At 49.8% G+C, this 24721-nt stretch overlaps 1 protein-coding gene across 2 annotated transcripts; it reads right to left on the reverse strand.

The window, feature by feature from the left end:
- Window positions 1-5850: 5850 nt before the first annotated feature.
- PAQR8 (progestin and adipoQ receptor family member 8) lies at window positions 5851-18399 on the reverse strand. Of its 2 annotated transcripts, XM_057427644.1 has the most exons (3): window positions 18312-18399; window positions 10898-11049; window positions 5851-8622 (listed from the first exon to the last, which is right to left on the reverse strand). In XM_057427644.1, exons 1-3 carry the CDS (start codon window positions 18391-18393, stop codon window positions 7510-7512), a joined length of 1347 nt encoding a protein of 448 aa, XP_057283627.1. In that variant the 5' UTR covers window positions 18394-18399; the 3' UTR covers window positions 5851-7509. The 2 variants fall into 2 exon arrangements, with proteins under 2 accessions (XP_057283627.1, XP_057283628.1); XM_057427645.1 differs by lacking the exon at window positions 10898-11049 and having other exon boundaries at window positions 18312-18394.
- Window positions 18400-24721: the final 6322 nt, after the last annotated feature.

A 24721-nucleotide genomic window follows, 5' to 3' on the forward strand; every position in this document is an offset into this window, starting at 1 on the left:
ATGCGCGAGGAGGGATACGCGCATACGCACAGCGACCAGCCAGCCTTCTGCGCCTGCGCCCTGAGCGACGGGGAGGTGTTGCCGTGGTAACGGGAGGGCGCGGAGGGGGTCGAGGCCGCAAGGCCGAGCAGGGTTCCTTCGTCCCCGCAGCGTGGAAGCGGCAGTCCCGGGAGGTGTGGAAAGCGTTAATCCTGCTCTCTTACGGACCAGGGTGCCGCCATGGCTCCCCTCCCAGCCAGGCTGGGCCTTTCAGCATCTCGCAGTGTAACCGCGGTGTTGTCTCTGCCAGGCCCTCGGCACCGCTGGTCCATGGCCGTGCTGTTAAAATCACCTCCAAAACGGGTGGAGGCATTCAGTTTGGGAGTTGTCTCTACCCTGTGCAGAGGGAGAGGAGCAGCTGTGGAGGGCCAGATCCGTGCTCAAAACAGTGTAATAGGAGAAGAAATTGTGCTGGTTTATTGTGTATGTAATACGTATGTTAGCTGACAAATAGTGGCTTTTATAATATGTAGCACTGATGCAGTTCCTCTTTTAAACACAATTTTTATCTCTTTCTGAAGGAAGCAGCAAGAAGAAACAGCAGCGAGGTGGGAGGGGGAAAGCAAGGGGAAGTTGTGCAAAAATCACTCCCAAATACAAGAGATAAAGAGAGCTAAGACAATCACCACAGAGGAATGAATGTTTGGTATGTGTCTCCCTTGGTCTCTTTATCAGCAGCACGCAAGACAGGCCAGGCTACAATTCAAGGGCAGCAGGATCTGAGTTTTGTAAGCAGAAGCCAAGCAAAGAGAAGTGCAGCCAGACCGTCTGTACAAGCATGGTGTGAGAGAGAGAAGAAAGCCAGCCGGTGGGAGATAAAAAGTGAGTCTGACGGGCTTAGAAAGGAAAATAACAGATTGAAGGCCAAGCAGGGCTGAAAGATCTGAAAGACAGCGGGCTGCTGATGTGGCTTCTGACTCAGATGCAGGTGCTGGACTGAAGCATGCTCTGATTTCTCCTGCTGTGATAGCCAAGCACTGTTCAGCAGGTTTCCTGAACTTTAGCAAGGACCAGGGCCTTCCTCAGAGAAGGAAACTTGCACCCATGGGTGACAGGTCATCCTCTGGGAGAATGATGGCAACTTCTTAACAAGGCTGTGTGGGAGAGTGCCCCTGTGCACAGCTTGCAATGGGGCAGGAGTGCTGCTCTCCCACTCTGCATGAATAGAGAAATAAGACGGGGGGATTTATCCAGGGTCACGAAGTAGGATCTTAGGCTCTAAGTGTGAGCAGGGACAGGATCGGAAGACTGTGGCCCAACTACATTCTTCCTGGGTGTTTTAAGGGAGAGGGGAATGAAGAAAGGAAGATTAAGAAAAGCCATAGCAGTAGCTGGTAGTTTATTAAGGATAGTAACCATAAAGCAGGAGAAAGGAATACTGGGGAATAAGGTGTTGAAGTGCAATTCAGAAAATCTGGATTCAGCTGCATCGTTGGCATCAACTTCTGTACAGGCAAGTCTAACTTGCCAAGGTTAAGAGAAGCTTCTTTAGCCCCCTACATCCTTACTGTCTAGTCGCAAAAGGGAAGTCTTTATCCGGCTGTGCTTTCGTGGCACTGGAGGCCTCTCTGTGGCTACAGATGAAGGTATCTCGCCCTCTGGTGGGTAAAAACACAGCAGTATAGAAGCCTTGCTCTGGATGTTTTATTAAGGAATAATAATGAGAATTATTAGTGTGGTGGTAATAGAAGTAAAAAAAGTGGGGGTTTTTAGACCACTGAAATTCACACCGAGGGTGTATCCTGGAGGGAATGGTATGTACCTGGTCACACATGATCCTCCTGGTAAAGAGGGTTTAAACTAGTGACAAGTGAGAGACAGTTACCAGCAGCCCTGTTGCGGAGTGATGGACAAGGCTGATGAGCAGAGGACCCGGCATGATGTGATGGAAAGGGATCACAAAGTCAACAAAACAGGGCTTGAGAGGTGGGTCCTTGTGAACCCCACTTTCAACAAGGCCACGTGCAAGGTCCTGCACTTGGGTCAGTCCCAAGCACAAATACAGGCTAGGTGGAGAATGGATTTAGAGCAGCCCTGAGGAGAAGGACTTGGGCTTTTGGTCGATGAAAAGCTCAACTTGAGCCAGCAGTGTGTGCCTGAGCCCAGAAACCAACCGAGTCCTGGGCTGCATGACCAGCAGTGTGACCAACAGGTTGTCAGAGGTGATTCTCCCCATCTGCTTCTCTCCCCATCTGCTTCTCTCTGGTGGATGATCTTTAAAGACCCTTCCAACCCAAACCATTCTATGATTCTATGAAGGCTCAGGTGGGATCTTATCAATGTATGTAAATACCTGAAGGAACGATGCAAAGAGAAAGGGTCCAGGCTCTTTACAGTGGTGCCCAGTGCCAGGGCCAGAAGCTATGGGCATACACTGAAACACAGCAGGTTGCTCTGAACATCAGGAAACACTTTTACTGTGAGGGTGACCAAGCACTGGCACAAGGTGCTCAAAGAGGTGATGAAGTCTCCATCCTTGGATATATTCAGCAGCCAACTGGATGTGGTCCTGGGCAGCTGGCTCTGGATGTCCCTGCTTGAGTAAGGGAGGATGGACCAGATGACCTCCAGAGATCCCTTCCAAACTCAACCATGCTGTGATTAAGCACAGCTACCAGCAAGAAAAACAGAAGCACTAGCCTTATTTCACTGACTGATAGGCTGACTGACTGATACCCTTTTGTCCATCAGTGGTTGTCTCTGGCTTAATTTTAAGCATGTGCTGAAATGTTTTGCTTGAACAAGCATTGAATTCACAGCTTGGCCACTAAAGCTGCCAGGCCACCAAATCACTGGCTACTCACCTCCAAGTGACAATAAAGAAAGCTGGACACCCAGGTACTTATGTAGCTGATGAACTTAAATCCCTCAAATCAGTGTCAGGGCAGCCATTCTGTACGTGTCTTGTGAAAAGCGAATAAGATCACATAGTTACTGTGAAACCTGGAAAGTGCTTTGAGATGCACAGAAAAAACCACATCCTATTGTTCGTTATTAATTATTATCCACTCTAATATATCCACTCTATAATTACCATCTACTTTTCTTCCTAATGACTGTTGTAGTTGTGCATTTGGGAATTTCACATCACACCAATCCTTTTGCTTTTATAGATGGTTCTTTTTTTTTTCACTAAGATTTTTAAATAACAATAAGTACAGTACAAAGCTTAAAATGTTGTCAGCATTTTACACAATACAAAGTTAGCAGATGGAAGTTAGGAAGGGGATGGTTAATACGTAACACTCATACCCTTCCCTGTTTCCCAGGGAAAAAATACAAACTCTTTTGTATTTCTCTTTAGTAACAGTGTTTAAAAATATTGTCAGTAAAAGATGTAAATTACAAGGCACATGAGGAACCTGTCCTTGCCTTCTTACACAAACTGTTAGGCATAAATACAAGGTTAAGGCACATCTCTCCATCCTCCCCTTCTGCTCTGGAGGGCATCAAGCAAATCCTGTCAGTGGATATTGGCTGCTAAGAGCAACCATGGACCAGCAGACAGCAACGAGGCTTCAGAGATCCTCAGGTTTCTTCAGGATGGATCTCAAAAAGGAATAGCATAAGGCACATTGGGATGAATTGTCAGGGGTTGTCCTCCACAGATCCAGGTTGCAGGATCTGCAAAAATACTGTCTCAGTACAGAAATTCCTGGGGGAGAGGATTCGGACCTTCAGGATTTCAATGTGCTCAACTTCTGGTGGTCAGCTCATGACCAAACTCTGCCACTGGTTCATCCCTCTCAGCCATGCCTCCTTAGAGGAATGCCAGGATGGAAGGAGGCATGCTCCAAGCAGTAAGCTCCAGGAGAAGGCCCTGAGAGGCTCCTTGACAAGCAGAGCATTTATCACAGCAGCACTTCTACTCTCTCCAGACCCAGCCTTGGTCACCCCTAGATCAGTGGCAGGATTTTCAGGAGTGCATCAGCAGCCACTTTTCAGTCCTGGCCCAGCTGAGGTGCAGTAGACTCCATGGCATGTGGAATCTGCTCAGACAGGCAGCCAGATGCATAAGGCACAAAGATGAAGTCCAGGGATGTGAGAAAGAAATAAGCTGGTCAGAGGAAGAGGAGGATGGAGATAGGGATGAAGGAAGCTCCAGTGTTGGTGAGCCCCTTGTGACACAAGGGTGCATCCTCACAGCAGCAATCATCTGTATTGCATTTCCCTGCTAAATCAACCCATCATAGTAACCAGGAGGTCAGCTCCAGGTCTGAGTGCAGGGCCGTATCGGGACGTGAGTGGCTTCACCTGAGGGGTAACATGAGAATATGTAAGAACACCACCACTGTCACACAGTTGCTCCAGAAGAAGTTTCACTTCTGCTGGACCAGGGAGGAGAAAGCATATGACCAGAACACCTCAGAAGAGCCATGTGGGCACCTCCTTTCCCTGACCCTGAACTAGATGGCATTACTGTTCTCAGCCTTCTTTGACAAAGGTAGGACACATAATCTATTCTCAAACCCTCAGAGAAGGAAATGCCTGGGTGATCCCTTCCTTTAGTACCAGTATAACTCTAGGTAGCAGCAGAGCATGGTTTGCTATTAGCAACAACTCCTTTCAGTTTTAGCCCAGAAAGGAGCTCTGAACCCCTGTAGTTTACTGCCCTTCCTGCACAGGAGCCCACTGATACCATCCAGCCAGGTTCACACTCAGTAACTTATTCTGCTTTGCCTACCACAAAAGCAATGCAAATTAGGCTGTGAGAAAAAAACACTGCTCCCACACAAGTCTTTCCCCAAATTGGGAAGAGACCCACAACGAAAGCCATGGAGACTATGGAGAGAGCAGTACATCACTGTGGCTAAGCTAGTTGAGCAACTAGCTACTGTGCAAGGAGCAGCTGCTTCTGGCCTCCGCTCCGGCCCTTCCCTGCAGGCAGCAGTGTCGTCCAAGTTTGCTGGCTGAAAGTTAAAACCAGCACAACGTTATTGGCATTTTTTCACTAGGATTGGTTTTCCGCTGGTCCATCTCCCAGCACCAGCTCACTTTGTGTTAAGATGAGCTGCTGTGAATGGGAAGGGCTATGTTGAGGTGTAAGTTGGGACCATCCCCAGTTGCCACTCCCGTAAGGCAAATCTGCTGTTAGCAAAATACAACAAAGGAAATGAAGTCATTAATTTCTAAGCTGGACTGGATATAAACCACGAGGCCTAGAGTAATAGGAAAGGGTGGACTAGATGACCTCCTCAAGGCTTTCCTATGATTTCTTCTCCTGTACTCAAAACTTACTTCCCTCCCCCTTTGTAATTAGTTTGTCAACAGGGCCATGAGTTTCAAATTTGTCCACAAAACACAGGACACAGCACAGCACCTATTAAGAAATCTGTTTTCAAAGACACTGTTGTCTGGCCCACCTTGTTCCTTCAGCAGCATAGAACTGTTTCCTTCAGCCTATGACCCAGCTAGGAGGCTTTGCAAATATAAAATCCAAAGGCAAAGCCTTTCTGGATAATAAATCACACACACATACACAAACACACACACACATATCTCAATAGTTAAAAACAGATCAAGTGCAGAAATCAGTGCTTGTCACAACAGATTGTCCCCAGCTGTCCCCAACCCTACACTGCCTGCTCAGAACCAGCAATCACAATTCATTTGCCTGCCCTTGGGATTCAGTGAGACAAATATGTGGCTGGAATAGATCCCATAGATTCCTTAGATGCAGCAAAGATTTATACATCCTGGGAATTTGCCAGATGTCAAGGCATTTGAGGCTGCAGGTCTTGCATAGTGGGAGGAGCTGTGCCAGGGCCTACTATGGAAAGCAAGCAGTGGGTCAAACAGTATGTGTCTAGACAGCATAAGATTGTATCTCTGCATTGGCTCTGAGCATCCTGTCCTGCAAATGCTACCAACTTCAGTGAAACAGTGTGGCTCCATATCTAATATTCTCCTCAAACAAGCACAGAAGGGACTCATCTGGTGGAGGACAAGGTAAAATTAACCCTTGCTACACCTTGGACAGGAGTGACCCATGGACATTAAGTGTCCCTGACTACGATCGTTGCTACTCCACACAGGAGTCACCACATCTCAAGGACAACCCCCTCCCAAAGTTCCATAGAACCCTAATGTTGATACCCTGCTCCTGCCTTTTGCTATTCTATCTTCACTTAGTGCTCCATTGTCAGCTTTCCCACAAGGCCCACCAAGGACTGCTTGGTGTCCTGAAAGCACCATTAAGAGGTGAATAAAGACTACTTCACTTTCATACCCTTTTGGCCATGGTCGCAGCAGGGCTGTTGGAGGTTCAGGGGCCAGATCCTTTCCTGTAATGGACAGCTCACACCCAAGTTACTCTATGTTGCATGGACATGGAGGTCAGTCAGACTCCCTAGACAGAAGATACAGTCTACGCAGGAATGCACAAACCTGTCCCACAAGCAGCCAAAATGATGTACCCAGCATCAAAAGCATCTCCTCTGCTGGGGCCAGCCCCCTGAACACTGATGGCTCAACCTCTGTCACTGCTACTGAGGAAGTCTAAAACCCATCTCCAACCTGACTGAGGCCCAGCTTCTCCAAGGCACCTAAGCACTTAAAAGAGAAGTGAGGAGCTTATGAATACCTGTCTTGTAGGCTACCAAACAGTCATCAGCATTGGCACCACGTTAAGTCAAATTCAAACTGCTGAGAAAGACACCATCTCCTGTTAGTAATTCTTGGGATTGCCTGAGTCCTTGGTTTGGATGAGCAGCTCCACTGAAGATGGTGCAGTCATACAGAAAGAAAAGATGGAGCTGACCTAACATCTACACCAGTCACTGGCAGACATAGTGCTTGAGTTCCAGTTCATTCTAGAGGACCCCAGGTCAGGCATAAGTCTCCAAACGTGCTTTGCCAAAGCTTCCTCAGCAACTTGGTGTTGAGATACCTCACAAGGGGACCATAGAGAGAACCTGGCTTAGCCCAGCTGGAGCAGGAAGAGGATTATACCAGCCACAGTGTCACACATACCCTTGCAACTGAACCATAGAAATGCAGACCTCTTCTGAAACCTTGCTACTGCCCTTGATAGTAACAGGTCCCCAACAGATAGCAGAGATGGCAAAACCCAGTGAGGTCATCACATGCAGCTGTGGTCCTCATGGTGCATTCTCTTCTGTGTTGTGAGCCCTGGCAGACCCTTCTACAGTCTCACAGCCTTCAGGCTGTCCTCCCTGACATTCAGCAACATATTGCCCACAGGTTTACCAGAATGAACAAGAAACCTCTGCCTATTTCAGCATCCTTGGTTAAGTGTTCTGGCTTTAAACACATCCATGTCCCCCTGGATGGCAAAAAGCAGTCCCTGCTGTGAAAATGCATGTAGCATGAAGTCTCCAGCCCTCCACCCAAGTCCAGTGTCCCAGTTAGTCACAGTGTGTTAGGCAAATAAGACAGTTATGTCCCTAATATGTTATGACCCTTGATTTTCACCCCCCAGTGATGTCATGCCCATCATGTTCATGACTCTCAGTATTCCTTTCTAGCCAGGACAGCCTTGATCCTGCATCGCAGGATGTAAGCTGTGATGGCACTGCAAGCCACCAGGCCAAAAAAAGAAATGCAGGAGAGGTAAACAGAGAAAGGCCCATGTCTCTTCAGGAAAATCTCCTGCCTGTTCTTGTAATCCAAAAGAATAGCCTCCAGCTGTGACAGGGTGCAGATGGCCAGGAAGGCGTGAAAGATCTGGTGGGCATGGCCAATGATATCGCAGGAGCCAGGGAAGTACTTCTCAGGGACCGGGCAGGAGAAGAAATAAGCACTGATAAGGAAAAACAGTATCTGGTACGTGTGGTACCAAGCAGCATCTTCCTCACAGCCCCCCAGGTGACATACAAACACCCGGTGAGCAACAGGACTGATATCCAAGATGAATGCCAGCCCGGCTGGGATCACCTGGCACATCTTCCTCATGATGGGGTAAGGCCGTCGGTACCGGTACTTCGCATAGCAGCAGCCGGCACAAGACAGCCAGCCACAGAAAGCAGCTGCTGGCAGGAAGAAAAGCCAGAACTTGTCATACCAGGCTTGATCGGAGCTGTAGTAGAAATGAGCCAGGGCACTACCATACTGGTAGATGCTGACTCCAACATAGTCCATGAAGTAGAAGGTGTAGTGATACAGCTCTGATTTGGACTGCAGCAGGTGGGCCAAGAGGCTGCAGGTCAGGTAAGTGACAGAGGAGAGGACAAAGATGAGCAAAGGCAAGGACCACGCATCTACAGGCAACTGCTCAGCCTCCACAAACGTCTTGAACCTCAGCAGCACAGCCAGCGCTGCCAGCAGATGAGTCCACACATTGACTACCTCATTGTGCTTCTGGAAGAGGCTAAGGAAGTAGTACCGCCAGTCCTGGCCGGTGGGACGGTACCCAGTGTGGATGTATGGCTCGCGGAAGAGCTGCGGCACCTCGCACTCTTTGACCGTGCAAGGCATCTTGGGGAAGCCATCCTCCAGCAGCCTGGGGAGACGGCTGAGGTGCTGCCCGCTGAGGGACAGTGTGCTGATCCGCTCCAGGATGGCTGTCATCTCGCGGCGTGCAGCAGCTCTGAGCCCGGCTCTGGGGAACGTCGTCTTTGTGCCCTGTAGGGAGGGGATAAAGAAGAAATGTTAATGGAGATGGGTTGGGAAGAAGAATGTGCTGCTCCTCCTGAGTGCTGCTCATGCTCTAAGGGAAAGGGGCTTTTCTGAACTCCACAGACCTAAATTCAGCATGGAGAAGGATGGCACAGCCCTGTCCCTGCAGTTCAGCCAATGGGCACAGCCATGTGACAAGCCTGCTCTTTCTTGGGCACTCAGCTTGAAGCATCTGCAGGAGTAGCCAGGAGCTGCCAGTAAGGAGATGCAAGCAGTTAGATGTCAAGAAAGCACCTGATGATTTGCAGAAGGGACTTTTCACCCCTTTCCCTAGAACAGATTACTCAAGGACAAAATTGGGGTGCAATTACTCATCTATGGAATAACCTGGCTTTCTGCACCTGACTGAAGAGGGTCCCAACTAAATCATGGAGGTTGCAAGTAAGCTCGGCTTCTCTGCCACACAGCTTGCTACAGTGGAGCTGCTACAGTGAGTTCAGCAGAGGAAGAAGGGGAGAAGTCCACAGTCCCAAACCTACAGGTGTAAGAAGCAGTGATGGAGAAACGAGAAGCTCCACATCAGAGCTGGCTGCAGTTTGGGTACAGCATCAAAGCTTTGGGAGCATCCACAGAGCCATACAGAGAGGCTGTGATGAGATGTGCCTGTATGCTCAGCGCAGCCAAACCCCAGTGCTGGGCACTCCTCTGCTCTGCTCCTTGGCAACCTCTGGAGTTGCTAAGCTCTGACAGAAAGGTTCAGATTCAGGGCACAGCAGGATCCTATTGTCTGGAGACTACCTCGCAGCACTGAATTAATTCCCAATACCCTCTGTTTCCCTTCCACCCTAGATATTTCTCTTCCCTCATGGTGTTTATGCCACACAAAATAGAGAACTTAGCACACAGATGCCCCATGCTTAAGCCAAAATCAATGCTGATGGAGCCCCACCAGACTCCGTAGGGCTCTGGTTACTCCTGTGCAGCCAACACATACATGTTTGCACGAGTGGACCTGACCCCTAAGCTTACATGCGCGCAACCAGAGCTGCAATGGATGGAGATGGCCAATACTGAGTAAATGCAAACTATTTTGCCTGAGTGTGGGAAACAGTGTATTTTTCTGCTGTTGCATCAGGTACCAGCTGCTGCTAGAGGTGGGACAGAGGAATAGTTAGCATGGGCACACGATGGGAGACCCAAGCTAGGCTGGCAAGACAGCACAAAGAGCAAAGTCAGACCAGGCGCTGAAGCAGGTTGTGAGTCCCACTTCCTCTTGCAACCCAAAGCCTCTGATGACAGACAACATATTTTCACATTACTTCCACATATTCTAGCAGACGGGAGTTGTCATAATCAAGTTACATTTTCCAGCCATTTTTTTCTCTCCCTGCACTTTCCAGGTTTTCTCCCTTAGTATCTCTCAGGGCTGGTTTTGCTTGAGGTTTTTCTCCTTGTCTGCCAGCAGCTGAAGGAGCTGCCATAGCCAGAGAAGGCAAAACGGGCCCTGCAAATGATATTTCAGTTTCACAAATGGGTAAGACTGAAGACAGCATCCTTGCTGGGGAAGGCTGATGTTCTGCCCCATCCCTGGCAGTATTCAAGGCCAGGTTGGACGGGGCTTTGAGCAACTTAGTCTAGTGGAAGGTGTCCCTGGCCATGGCAAGGGGTTGGAACTGGGTGAGCTTTAAGGCCCCTTCCAACCCAAACCATTCTGTGATTCTATGATCCTAAGATCTGACCGGAAACTGGCTGGAGGCTGAGCATGTTGGGGTGGGAAGGACAGGGAGATTCTATGGATGTCTGTACTAACAGTGTTTGATCTCCTAGTCCAGATGTGCACACAAGAGCTCTGTTCCCATGCTGACTGCATCTCCTTCACTGCATCAAGACCTATACATTTTCCAGCTGACGATATCCAGGCCTTATACACAGGTTTTGCCCTGTGCAGAGGTGTGAGTACAGACTCTGAAGTGCTTTGTGTGTCTAAGCTATTCTGCCATGTCTGTTAACCTGCCATCACATGTTTCACACCTCTCCCAGCACTTGCTCTGATATAACCCAAACAACACGGCTTGGACCCCCATTCACCATCTCCCAGCATCCCTTTAAGCATGGTTCAAGGATTTGGACCCACTAAAGGGGGCTCAGTGCTGAATCTTTGTCCCAGTTCATCCCAGCAGTATGCTGGAAAACTATCCAGAAAGGTATTTAGGCACTGCTGTTGGAGATAAGGATCATAGTAGCAAGGCACAAGGAGAAAGAGCATGCTGAAGCTCCCCACTGCTTGGAGAACACAGACTAATACCAGTGTGGACTCCAGGACATCAGAAAATGAAAAACAGTGCAGATATGGCACAGACAGGGTAACTGAGCACCACAGGAGCAGCACTGGAGTGCCCATCTGCACAGAGGCAGCAATACACTGAAACCTGCCTGCAAAGAGCAAAGGCAACAGAAGACGTGCAGACAGCAATCAAGCCTGGGCATATGGATACATGCCAATATGAGGGGCACATTGGCCCCTTCCACCATCCATGGCCTGCCTGCTCTGCATGCTGACAAGGATGCAAGAGAGACAGGCAGCTTGTACCAGGCACAGGCTGGCTCCAGCATGTATGGTGTGTGCTAGCACTAGGATTTTGCCAGATCCCTCATCTCAAGCACTCAGTGTATACAGGGAGCTTCTCACGCGAGCAGAGCTAGGGAAAGGTTAGGTGCTGCACACCTCCCTGCCAGCAGCAGGCAGGACTGATTCTCCCAGGCTGCCTTTCGTAGCTGTCAAATGCCGGTTTGTAACACACCGAGAGAGGGTCAGAGATATTCCAAATCATGGTCCAAAGTCACAAGAAACACATCTGACACTCGGATAAACAGCACTGAATCACAAACCTGGTAGAGTGCTTATTTCAAACCAAACTGGTGACAATAACGAGTGAGAACAAGTTGGCAATTCCCAGCGATCATGTGATGGGCAAAGCTACGAGCAATTAACGTTAGAAAAGAGAACGAAAGAAAGGGAAAAAAAAAAAAAACAACCCAGAAACCCAAGGTCAGCACTGGCTGTTTCACTTTCACAGAGCCCCTATTCTTTTCCCTTCACAGGGGCGTAGGAGCGGCTGAAAGCCACATTCATCAGCAGGGCGTCTCGTTGAGATTCTGTCCTCACCCCCCATCTCCGGGGGATTCAGTTATTTTGGCTGCTCCCAATTAACAGCAACCAAGTATCGTTTGTTCAGGGAGGGAGCTGCGAGGCAAGGAGGATGGGATGGATGATGGCCAGGCTGGATCATTGCAGCCACAATAAGAACCGTGGCACAGGAGGAGAACGATCCCATTCCAGTTTTTCCTCGCCCTTTTGAAAGGAGTAATTGGAAACCCGAGCTTTTTCCCAGCTCTTTTGCTTTTTGGTCACAGTCTGATGGAGGGGATTGAATGAGAATATTTCCTACAGAGGATGCCTGATTTTCCCACCGGGCTGGCCTCAGCACTAACTGTCTGGGACCAAGGCTGTACCAGTGTGATGTATTTGCTTGCAGACTAGTATTCAGGCATGAGAGTTTGACACAGGCTTCCAGAAAGGCAATAATTCCTGGTAAACAAAGCAGAGAGGACCATGGAACTCAGCTGTGGGGAAGTCTTTAATAAATGCATTGCATTTGAAACAGAAAAAAAGAAACAGTGTTTGTGGACAGGATGAAAATAACAGTAGTGATGGTGCAGCAGTGGGCAACAGAGTGGGTTTCAGAGCTGCAGGTGATTAATTCCTGGGAGTCGAGCAAAAGTCCCTGGAGGGATTCCAAGTCATTTTGAAACATGGAATTTTATTCTCACCCCTTCCTACATGGAGCCAGCTTTGGCATTGCAGGATGATAGACAGCAGTTCAGCTCTCATCTCCTGGGCTGGGAGAGGCTGCACCAAGGCTACACTCAGCTCAGTGATGCAGTGGGTAAGCCCCATCCCAAAGCCTGCTGCCTGCAGACTGGTTCCCCATGAGTTCAAACATCCCCTTCTATAACTAAACCACTTGAGGAGGGCTCAGGACAAACTTTGAGAGACCAGCTTGGGAGCACAGTGCCAGCTCCTCCATCCCATTCTGCCTGGTGTTTTGAAAAGGCTCCACCAGAGATGAGAAAATAAGAGACCACCAGCTCAAGCAGCAACTCCTGTGTAGTCTTTATACTACTTGCTTCCTTCTCCTGCCATGGGTTTAGGTGCTAGCCTTCCTCCTAACTGCAGCAGATGCACATAGCATTCAGATCCCCTCTGCAGGGTGTTATTGGGATTTATATATCACAGGGGTCAGAAAGTGGAAGAGGTGGCGTTTGATGGTCTGTGCCAGACACAAGCCTTGCCCAAGCAGGCAGCAGGATATGAAGGACTGACTTAACTACACTCCAGCACTGAGAACGTGGAAATCCCCACAAGCAGAGAGGGATCAGGTGCTTGGGACTTACGTAAATTGGACCTCCCTGTCTATTAAATGTGGATACCAATCCTCATCTGCCTCATAAGAACTAGACATTGTGCTATTAACACACCACTGTAATGCACCAGGCAGTGCTGGGACTAGTTAACAGTGCCTTGCACAGAATATTTTATTTCCCTTGACACACTTACATACTCAGTTACATCTACATCAGCCCAAGGGGTGTATTACAAACACTCGTCCAGCAGGGACCTGCATAGGTGACAATGCTCTGGAAGGTAAAAGGTGATGTGATTTACTGGAGACATTGAAGGGCAAGCATTAAACCAGCCTCATCTGTTAAGAAAAAGGGTCAAAATAACCTTATGGAAAATTTCAAACAACAGAAAATGGCTCAAACTCTACCTTTCTGTATACACATATACACATGCACAGCATGTAGCAAAGCAGGGTTTGTCCAAGCATGTATTAATCAGGAAACTAATGTCTCGTGATGCTGGGAGATGAGCCCTTGAAGCTGGCTGGAGATGGCAGGATCCCCCACTGAAGCCATGTGTCAGATCCCCTATGATTTCTGGCCTAGAAACAAGCCAGGCCAGCAGCCAGCTCAGCCGTGCTGAGCAGCAAGTGCCTCTTGTCATGGGCTCCGTGTTGCCTGTGCATTGGGACTGGTCCAGGGGATGAGAGCAGCGGAGCCAGCACAATGAACGCTGTGCTCTGAGGGGACAGAGCAAAACAAAGCTGCTGGCAAGCACTGTGTGCCTGCAGCAAAGCTGAGGGGGTCCACAGCATCCCAACAAGGAGGAGGAGCCCCTGAGTCCTGTGGTGTTTGTGAGAGGAAAGAAGGGCAGTGGAAAGCCAAAGCTAGGAAGCCAAAGGCTTGATGAGGCTGCTGGCTTTATTGTGAGAGCCGAAACCTTGAGCCAGGCATCACTTTCACAGTGTTGAGCCCTCGGTTCTGAGATCAGCCAGCCTGGCTTGGTCACTCCAATGATGCTACACCTTTGAAATGGGTGGCTACACACGAACTGTCTGCTGGGAACAACTCCTGGACTGTGCTAACTCCCAAACCATGCTGGGGAACAGTGTGGGTCACCATGGCACATTGCTGATTTGCTGCCATAAACACAGATGCATTTTCTTAATGCCTAACCAGGGTTAAAGCTTGGTGATGCTACTGATATAACACAGCCAATACACAAAAAGTGTGAAAAAAGAAAAGCATCTGGAGCACTAGTCAGATGCAAAAATGTTAATATTCATTATTTCTACCCATAGATCCTGGCTGAGAAATACCTCCTCTGGCAAATCCATCCCTCCTGTATCAAAAATTGCTCAAGATCAGGGTAATACTCTGCAGCTTTTCTCCCTGATCTCACTAAAACTTTGCTGTTTGCACATCCCAGAGTGGCTCACCACTTTCTTTTCCTGCCCACAGCTAACACACCCCCCAATGCTTTGGGGCTCCATTTCAGGTAGGTGTGAGATCCCTGGCTGGAGCACCCACATTTACAGGCTTTGAATACATGTAATTAAACAAGTGCAGGATGCAGTCCCAATCAATGACCTGCTCCATCAGGCTGCTGAAGTGTTAGCACACTCTGGGGCACAGTTTTGGTCCAGCCACCCACACCGGTCCCTGCCTGCTGTATTCAGTCAAGCAGGGACCACCGACAAGAGTGGGATGACTGCCTCATTTCAGATGCCAAAGGTGGATTTGTGCCAGAGAAGTGCCTGTTTTTTTGTTCCCTCTCTCCCTGCCTCCACCACTGACTGAAAAATGAGCTTGGATAGGGCAAGGGGAAATGGCTTTATAATGAAAGAGGGGAGACTGAGACGAGACCTTACGCAGAAGTTGTTCCCTGTAAGGGTGCTGAGGCCCTGGCACAGGTTGCCCAGAGAAGCTGTGGCTACTCCATCCCCGGCAGTGTTCAAGGCCAGGCTGGATGGGGCTTGGAGTAACCTCCTCTAGTGGAAGGTGTCCCTCCCTGTGGCAGGGGGCTGGAACTGGACGATCTTAGGTCCCTTCCAACCCAAACCATTCTGTGATTCTATGATTTGTTGTAGCAGTATCCCACTTCCACCTCCTAAACTTCTTCCTGCAAGGTCTGTGGGATACGTTATCCTTCCCTTCCATGCCAAGTAGATGCACGCACACCTTGAAAGCACAGCATTTCTGCAGCCAATTTGCCTACATAAGAGATCACTGCCATGAGCTTTTCACAAAGCCACAGGACCAGCACCAGGTGATGGTGCAAGTCTTTCAGAGTGGATCTGCTGGAGATGAGAATCCTGAAAGCACAGGGAGACCTCAACAAGCCAGGAAATCTCTCCCTGCTCACATCTATCTGCAGATGGGACATCCCAAGACTCATCTGCTTGCAGGCAGAGCAATCAAACCAAACTGGCTGGGCCCTTTGTGGGGGCCCGCACGGTTGCCAGAATATCCCCCAGAGCATAGAGTCTGAGGCTGCTCTTAACTTTGCTGTCATCTGCAAAAGCCTCTTGTACAAAAACATTGTCTTAAGGTTGTGGATTTCAGAGCTTCGGTCATTACACAAAAATGTATATAAATCATGCACACCACTGCTGGCGCTGCGGGTAGAGGGCAGGCTGCCTGGGAGCTCACAGCTTAAAGTCTTTGTCCCCACCTCAGTTCTCCTCCTATTTAACCCCATGGACTCTCCCAGCGAGCTTCTATGTTTGCAATGGCAGCATAGTGCCTGTCCAGGGGGCTATGAAGCCCTGAGCAAGGGCCAGCAGGGACCAGAGGGCAGATTCCCCTCCAAAAGAAGGGATGCAGGCTATGTTGCATCCACATGCTTACATCCCTACTCGATCACAAGGATGTGCAAGGGGGTAAAAAAAAAGCAACTGGGAGCAAGCTTCCGTTTATTACTGCCTGTGCCTGAAGGATGGAGGCTATAAGGTATGGCCACATACATAGAGCTGCAGGCCAAATCATAGAATCATAGAATAGTTAGGATTGGAAAGGACCTTTAGATCAAGTTTCAACCCCCCTTCCATGGGCAGGGACACCTCACACTAAACCATGTCACCCAAGGTTTTGCCCAACCTGGCCTGGAACACTGCCAAGGATGGAGGATTCACAACTTCCTTGGGCAACCTGTTCCAGTACCTCACCACCCTCACAGTAAAGAACTTCTTCCATATAGACTCAAGGGGGCTTCCTAGGAATTTATTTCTCTGGAGGCATTTCTTCAGCATGAACGGATACTGTGATTAAAGGGCCACTGAAGTGACCGCAGGAGCAGGGCAGTCAACATACACTGGCAGCTAAAAATTAAGCTGGTGAATGACACAAGACGTGCAAGTAGCTGCAAGTGCACACATGTGACCGATGATGTCCTCAGCCTCTGTCATACTGCCGGCACGTTGCTCGCACCGGCCATCCCTCCCTGCATCCAGCGGGATGCAACCTCAGCCAGAGGCTTTAGTGTAAATAAATAAAAGCGATGATGCCCTGAAAACAGGGAATCCTGCATCGCAGGGGCTGTTAACCCACACCTTTGCAGGCTGAGCAGCAGGAAATGCATAATTGCTTGTGGTTTGGCTCGATGAGCCCAAGGCTTTCTAGGAATTGTTTGCATGTAACACACCTCCCCTGCACCACAACATGAAGGCAGGAGCACGGTCTGCCAGTATAATTCACTGCTGCCAATCCTCTCCCTGCCACAGCAGAGAGCAAGATGAGACTTCAGACCTGCTAGTTTTCACTCCAGCAGAGCATTGCATATGTGCTCCATCCTCCTTTATGCCCTTTTCATGACTTCACCCTTTTTCAATGACCAGGGCAGCACCACATCCCTCTTCATCAGAACCTCCTATGAGCCCTCCTGTGGCTGGCAATCCCCCAGCTAACCACACCTAAAGCACACTGGGGCATTTCCCAGCTCTGAAGTGATGCTCCCACAGCATCTGCAACACACACAAGTCTCAGAGAATCACAGAATGCTTTGGTTTGGAACGGACCTTAAAGCTCACCCAGTTCCAGCTCCCTGCCAAGGGCAAGGACACCTTCCACTAGACCAGGTTGCTCCAAGCCCCGTTCAACCTGGCCTTGAACACTGCCAGGGATGGGGCAGCCACAGCTGCTCTGGGCAACCTGTGCCAGCGCCTCAGCACCCTCACAGGGAAGAATGTCTTCCTCAGATCTAACCTAAATCTATGGCACAGTAAAAAGCAGCCTGGGATGCCCCGCTGGAGCTCCACACTTACCAAATGAGCACTGGGCACAGGACCATCGTACCCATGGCATTTCCCAGCTCAGCACAGCTACTGGGAAGCTCTGTACCCAACACTGCTCATGCCGAACATGAGTCAGTTTGACACTGAACAAACAAGTGTTAAATGTTTATCCAAATGTATATAGATAGATATTGCTGTCAATGAAAACCAGAACAGTTCAAGAACTGTTGACAGGCTTTTTTCACCAAAACAAGTAAGATGCTTATGGTGCTTTTAGCCCAGACAAAATCCACAGGGGATAAAGAGGGAACATGACCATGGATCCCCAAAACGTCCTGGAGAACATAAACAGAGAACGACCCTTCACTGACCCTTCTGGGACACAAGCTAGGGCGCGTCAAGCGGAACGGGCAGGTAGCAGCTCCAAAGCAAACAGCAGGAGCTGGTTCTTCACCCAGCTCACAGCTAAACTATGCATCTCCTTGCCACGGCCTCCACAACACCCCAGGGGTCAAAGTCACACAAGGAAAACCACCCATGGCCATGAAAAACAGTGGAGGAGAATCACTGCCCACCTCTCTGCTTTGGGAAGCCCTGGAGGTGCAGATCACGGCGGCCTGCAGGGAACTGATGGCAATAGGCAATGTGTCCCCGCACACTCCTCCCCTTCGGATGCTCTTACCCGGGCGCCGACCCCAGCCCCATGGACCCGGTTGTGTGCGGGTGTGTGCGTGGGGGAATTCACGCATCACCCCGCACCTCAAGCTCCACTCGTGGTCCACCTCCCGCCCTCGGGGTGTTCCCCATGCACTGGCCCTGCGGACCCGCTCCCTGCGGGGAAGGATGCTCCTGCTGCGGCGGGACGCGGTGCGGGGCGATACCCGCGCGGAGCTCACCGCGGATGGGAAGCGCCGTGCCGGATCCCGCACGGGCGCTCGGCGGGGGGTCCCCGGGGAGAGAGGTGCCCTGGGGAGGGGAGCGGCGGCCGTGCCCGCACTCACTCACTCACACACATACACACATACACACATACACACATACACACACTCACACACTCACCGCCGCGCTCTCCCGCCGCCGACACCGACTCCCGCGGCCGCCGCCTCCGGCAGCACCGCTGCCACCGGCCAACCCAGCGCATGCGCGACCCGCCCCGGGGTGGCCCCGAGGAGCCGAGCCGGGCTCAGCCGAGCCCCCAGCCGAGCCCCCAGCCGAGCCCCAGCCAAGTCGCCAGTCGAGCCCATCCTAGCCCAAGCTGCCCGACCAGGACAAACCGGGGCTCAAACTACGGGTATCGCCCGCACCCGGTCACCCCCGGTGTTCCTGCGGAGCTGCAGAGCTGGAGGGGGCAACTCCTGGGGAGACATCAGGAGAGGGATATAAAGTCATTGCAGGGTGGGTGGCGTGGGAAGGGACCTCTGGAGGTGGCCTGGGACAAGCCCCTGCTCAAGCAGGGGCACCCAGAGATGGTTGCACAGGACCATGATGTCTGAGTGGGGTTTGAAGATGTCCAAGGATGGAGGTCACACGGATGGGGATTCATGGATGGAGATCTCTGACAGTGTTGGAGATTCTGCCTTCAGAGTAGAAAAGACAGGACCATAGGCACACACTGAAACACAGCAGTTTCCTCTGACTTCTTTACTGTGAGGGTGACCAAGCACTTGGCACAAGTTGCCCAAAGAGGTGATGGAGTCTCCATCCTTGGGGGTCTTCAACAGCCATCTGGATGTGGTCCTGGGTAATTGGCCCTAAGTGGTTTCCCTGCTTGAGCAGGGGTTGGACCCGATGACCTTCAGAGATCCCCTCCCACCCCAACCATACTGTGATTCTGAGCAAAGGAGTTCACAATGCAGCAGAGGTCAGGGAGGGCTCTGTGCTGTGACAGGCAGTGATCGCTGGAGCTCGTGGTTTCCAGCCAGGACTGTTAGGACAGTGCTGTCAGATAAGACAATTCCTAGTTCAGAGAGCTGTTCTCATGCTACCCCTAAGCCGACCCAATAAAGGTCAAAATTAGGGAAATGAGAGGGAAAATAAAAGTGCTGCTGCCAACTGCCCAGTTCCTGGGCTCCTGGTTGGGGCAAACCTCCTGATTTGGCTGCTGCAGACATACAAGCATGGAAGAGAGAGTGAGTTTCCCCAAGATTTGCAGCATAAAGGCAGTACAGCCTTGAGTTAACTGCTAGCACCAAAATCTGCATTTCAGAAAAGAGGCATTTACACCCAAATGCCTTTTCAGGAGTGGTCTGTGGGTCCTTAAGCTATGTTTGGAAAATGTCTGTGAGAGGTTTATGCAGCCTAGACTAACTATACTAAAATCACAGCAACAGGTTCAGCTGTGAAGTCACTAGGTTCCCAAGAGCGGGTTAATTTATGAGTATGGAGTACCTGTTTCCCCTCTCCAGTCTCCGTGTCAGCTTGTTTTTGTGGGTTTTGCTTCTCCAGCCTGTCAGAATGGTTATATTTTTTGATGGGTTTACAAGGCAAACAGAAGCACTGCTTGTTCTGCAGGGAGAGGATCGCAGGACAGGCAGCCCAGGAATGCGACTTTCTGGCTCAAATAAGACAGAAGCTGTGGCTGCCTCATCCCTGGCAGTGTTCAAGGCCAGGCTGGACAGGGCTTCGAGCAGCCTGGTCTAGTGGAAGCTGTCCCTGCCCATGGCAGGGGTTGGAACTGGATGAACTTTATGGTCCCTTCCAACCCAAACCATCCTGTAATACAGTGAAATCTCCAGGGGTGCTCAGTGGCTGTGAGATGGAGGTCAGAGCATGGCTTTTCCTCTTCCACCTCTTTTACCATCACTGTTCAGATTGCAGAAATGACTTACATGAGAGAAGCTGTGTGCTGGTGATGGGCATGGCAAGGCTGGAGATGGGGTGGGAAAGAAAAATACAACCCAAGTAGAAGCAGATGGTGGGGTGGGACATCCCTGCTGCAACATGCCCATTGCAACATTGCTGGGTTGCCTGCCCTTCTGTTTTGCTCCTATGAAAGGTTTTTCCACATGTATCATCATGGCATGCCCCAGGGCATACTGGAGAAAGCCAAAGGGTATGGGGTGACTGCTCTATTGGGTGGGTGCTGAGAGTTTGTTCTGCACACCAAACTTGGTGGATGCTGTACAGTGAGACCTTTCTGATCACTGGCTCTATGACCTGTTCTTAGGTGACCTGTACCTTCCAAACTGTACTCTACAGTCAATCTGAGACCTATCCTCCTGCTTTGCAGTGCCTGTTACTCACTATCTTTGACGTTTTACACACTGAAATGTATCACCCAGTTTCCTTCAAGGCAAAACCCAGGTGTGGTTGTGTTTGCCCAGGAGGTTACCCCCAGCAGGCAGTTAAGACTAGGTTGTACCAGGCTAGGCTCTCCCTCCACTTTACAGTCATCTGATATAATTCAAGCAGGCTTTGTGCCCTCAAACATATCACAGTATCACAAACACCAGATTCAAAACACCAAACAGGATACAGACAGTAGGACGCGTTACCTTTTCCCTGTATTTGCTTGTAATAAAGAATATTGACATGTTGTCATCATAATTGAGTGAAATGAGAATTTTGGTGTCAATTGAACTCCTTTCTGTTGGACAAGAATAGATGCTCATGGTTTGGCAAGTTCTAGCAAAGATTGTGCAGCTGAATAACACTGAGGATAGCATTAAAAATGTCAGTTTTGGAAAGGATACAAACCTTGCTTTGGAGCGTATCTCCAGCCAGCAGGGCTCAGGAGGGAAAGTTTTTTGTGATCCCTAACTTTTATGCAGGCTGGTGTTTTTTGTCTTCCTCCATAATGACACACACTGGTGACATTCATGGTGCGGGGTTACTTTCATCCTTTGCAATTGTGTTGAATCCTGCTTATATGCTTTCTTTAACTAACAATCAGAAGAAAAACATCCCTAAAAGCACTTACCAAGTCTGGCTCTTGAAATCACAGAGAAGCACTTGAGGCAGCTAAATTTGCCACCTTCTGCCGCTTCCCCCCATGTTGCACAAGGGGTATGTGGCAATTTGGGGTTAGGACTTTCCAGCCTCTTCGTGGTTTGCATGGGGCATCGTGACGGTCAGATGATGATTGCTAATGTGGCTTACACAAATTGCTGCAGCTTCCCATCTTCCAAAGCTGGACATCACTCTCTGAAGTGCCCAGTGAATCCTGCCCTGTGGCTGAAAGCAGATCCTACAGATCCTGATGCAGCAGCATTGATGCTCTGCATACAGATGGGTCATTTCCAGGCTTGGGGATGAAGAAAAAGAGGGGAAAAAGAACTAAAAAAAGGAGCTAGCTCTCACTGCCTTTAGTAACAACCAGAGCTCAGAAGAGCAGATAAGCAGACTGAAATAGCGTCACCAGACCTCAGGTGATCTATATCTGGGCCCTTCAGGCTTCCCTGGGAACGTCGGGTTGCCCCATTGTGGAGCCACGCTCCCAGCCATGCTCTCCAGAGCTTTGTTGATTGAGCCACTCCTCCAGTTTTGCTTGCCGGGGAATTCATTCTTCATTATGCCTGGGAGCACGGCCTGTGTGGGTTTGTTGTGGTTTTAATTAATGGCTGTGTTTTTCTTCCCCGCAGTAGGGGAAGAGAATGAATTACCCGTGGGATCTGGGGAAGCTGTGCATCAGAAGCAGGACCACAGGAAGAATCCATGCTCCCATCGCCGTGTGAGCAGCATCTGGGAGGGAAGGCAGATCTATGTGTGCTGGGCTCCTGCTCTGGGAAGCAAGGAAGTTGCCACAATCCATCCCAACACGCTGAAGGTCAGAGTATGAACTTCTTACCCAGTTCCCTGTGCTCTCCTGGTGAGATTAAAGCAGCTCCCCATGCATTTATGTGAAGAAATTCCATTCAAGCACACTGATGGCTGCTTTCTGTGTTTTAATTCTCCACAACTAGATCAGTTTAAAGATTTACCAGAGTGCCTGGGAACAGCAAATACTTGAAGAAAACAATGTCAGAAATGCCCATGCTGGGTGCAGATGCGATCGGGTGAAATGCTCCAGCCTATGTTAGGGAAAAGGTCAGATTAAAGGATTAAAGAAGGTTCCTTCAGCATTAAATTCTATGTCTTCCGCATGTGGTCCTGAAGTGGTGAGAGTCAGGACAACTCTCCTCTTGCGAGAGTGTATTCCTTGGCTGGGGTTCAGTTCCTGCAACTGCAGCTGCAGGAGACACCAGCAAGGACAAACTCTTTTATCCCTTGGAAAACTAATAAAAACATCCCATAGTCAAGTCTTGCGTCTCTACATTGTGTCAATTATAAAAAGTGACTTTTTTTTTCATTCAAAACATCTCATTCCATGTTATTATCTTTCTGTCTTACTACAAATATATTGGAAACCCCAACTCCAATGAGTTGCTGGATGATAAGGTGACCCTCCATGGAATTTGGGGTACTCTCCCCCAATTTTTGGAGCTGCAAATGAGCCACAAGCCTCTCCTCTGCCCTCCGTGGGTGAGATGAGGGTGCTCAGCATACAGGAAAGCTGATGGATCGCAACTTGAGAATTCAGCTGTGGCTTGAAGAGTGACTTTTAGTTGAACTTAAGGGAAAAGTGCACAACAAAACAGAGCCTTGGAGGGATCACAGGGTACCCACAAAGGGATCTCAGATACCAAGCACAAACACAGATGCTGACACACATGGATGTGAGGAAGGGAGGAGAAAATGCACCCTGTGAGGAGCTGGGGTGTTATGGCCAGCATCTGCAGAACAATTCACCCCTGGAAATTACTCCTGTGTTCGCCTGTGATTCTCCTGTTTCTCTGTGGGCTCTGTAGCCCACTGTGTATTTAGGTGCTTAATTCACATTGGTGTTTTTCCAGTGCATAGGAGGTGCTAAATGGCTGTGAGCCTGTGCTGCAATTTCCAAGCACTGGGATGTGGCAGGAAGTGAATGCCTGGAGATCCTGGGCAGCCTCCTAGGGAAGGGAAGGAATCCACCTTGTCACTGTTGTCCTGATGTTCTCCATCTCTGTCACAGAATCATGGAATGGTTTGGGTTGGAAGGGACATTAGAGCTCATCCAGTTCCAACACCCGTGCCATGGGCAGGGACACCTTCCACTAGAGCAGGTTGCTCCAAGCCCCATCCAACCTGGCCTTGAACACTGCCAGGGGTGGCGCAGCCACAGCTTCTCTGGGCACCCTGTGCCAGGGCCTCAGCACCCTCACAGGGAAGAACTTCTGCCTAAGACCTCATCTCAGTCTCCCCTCTGTCAGGTTAAAGCCATTCCCCCTTGTCCTGTCCCTACAGGCCCTTGTCAAAAGCCCCTCTCCAGCTTTCTTGTCAGCCTCTTTATGCACTGGAAGCTCCTCTAAGGTCTCCCCAGAGCCCTCTCTTCTCCAGGCTGAACAAGCCCAGCTCTCCATAGCTCTGTCCTCCCTGTCCTGACCTGATCCAATTAATTATTCAGACAAGAGCCACAGCACAGCAGCAGTTGCTATAGGGTGCTGACATGAATAACAACAGGCGGCTATTTTTATCCCTAACTCTTGTTACCTTGCAGTCAGGAGCAATGGGTCCCTGCCAGCTCTCCTCACACAGAGCTCACTGACTTTGTCAGGAGGAGCACTGCAGCGATTTGTAGTGTCTTTATGGGTTGGGATTCATTCTGACCGACTAAATATAGGTCAGATCTATGTGCCTGAATCCCACCCTGGTATCACTCTGTGCACTGCCAGCTGCACTTACAGGTCACATTGCATCCGTATTTTATTTTTTCAAAACCCATTTTTCTTTCCATCTATATTTTAAATGCCATAAAGCATGTAGAGTGTGTTCATTGCTAGATTTAATAGTCTGTCTACTGCAGAGAGAGGAAAAAAGTTTCAGAGGTGAAGTCTCATGGTGGGTTCTGACAATTTATATAGGATACATTACATTTCCTTTTGGAACTCACAAAGACTGATTCCTCCAGCCAGTTTATCCTTCCAGTACCCAAAGGGGCCAACAAAAAAGCAGGAGAGGGACTTTTAACAAGGGCCTGCAGGGACAGGACAAGGGGGAATGGCTTTAACCTGACAGAGGGGAGATTGGGATGAGATCTTAGGCAGAAGTTCTTCCCTGTGAGGGTGGTGAGGCCCTGGCACAGGTTGCCCAGAGAAGCTGTGGCTGCCCCATCCCTGGCAGTGCTCAAGGCCAGGTCGGATGGGGCTTGGAGCAACCTGCTCTAGTGGAAGCTGTCCTTGCCTATGGCAGGGGGCTTGAACTGGATGAGCTTTAAGGTCTTTTCCAACCCAAACCATCCTGTCATTCTATGATTTATACCCTCACAGCTGGCGTGCCCAGTTAAATATCTTGCTACAACCCCGGTGAGTGTGGCATGGGCATACCAAAGCCTTTCTCCATTCACTCCTCCTTGTTCTGCCCCCACTCATGCCAGCTGCAATGAAAATGGGAAATATACAGAAAATCAGGGGAAGGGGGGGGGGGGGGGGAAGGGGGGGTGGAATTTGAGGGAC

This window comes from Pezoporus wallicus, unplaced genomic scaffold (assembly GCF_028554395.1).
Source record: "Pezoporus wallicus isolate ANWC-B61680 ecotype Strahan unplaced genomic scaffold, APGP_CSIRO_Pwel_v1 contig_6464, whole genome shotgun sequence".
NCBI classification, from domain to species: Eukaryota; Metazoa; Chordata; class Aves; order Psittaciformes; family Psittacidae; genus Pezoporus; species Pezoporus wallicus.

What these genes read in the sequence shown, in the direction of transcription:
- PAQR8 (XM_057427644.1), bottom strand. Translation starts at nt 18,393, where the DNA reads ATGCGCTGGGTTGGCCGGTGGCAGCGGTGCTGCCGGAGGCGGCGGCCG. An exon ending in GGCGGCGGGAGAGCGCGGCG is followed by an intron (nt 11,050 to 18,311) that starts GTGAGTGTGTGA and finishes TGCTCTTTGCAG; the next exon opens with GCAGGTTTCAGTGTATTGCT. An exon ending in TAGTCTGTGTTCTCCAAGCA is followed by an intron (nt 8,623 to 10,897) that starts GTGGGGAGCTTC and finishes CCCTCCCTACAG; the next exon opens with GGCACAAAGACGACGTTCCC.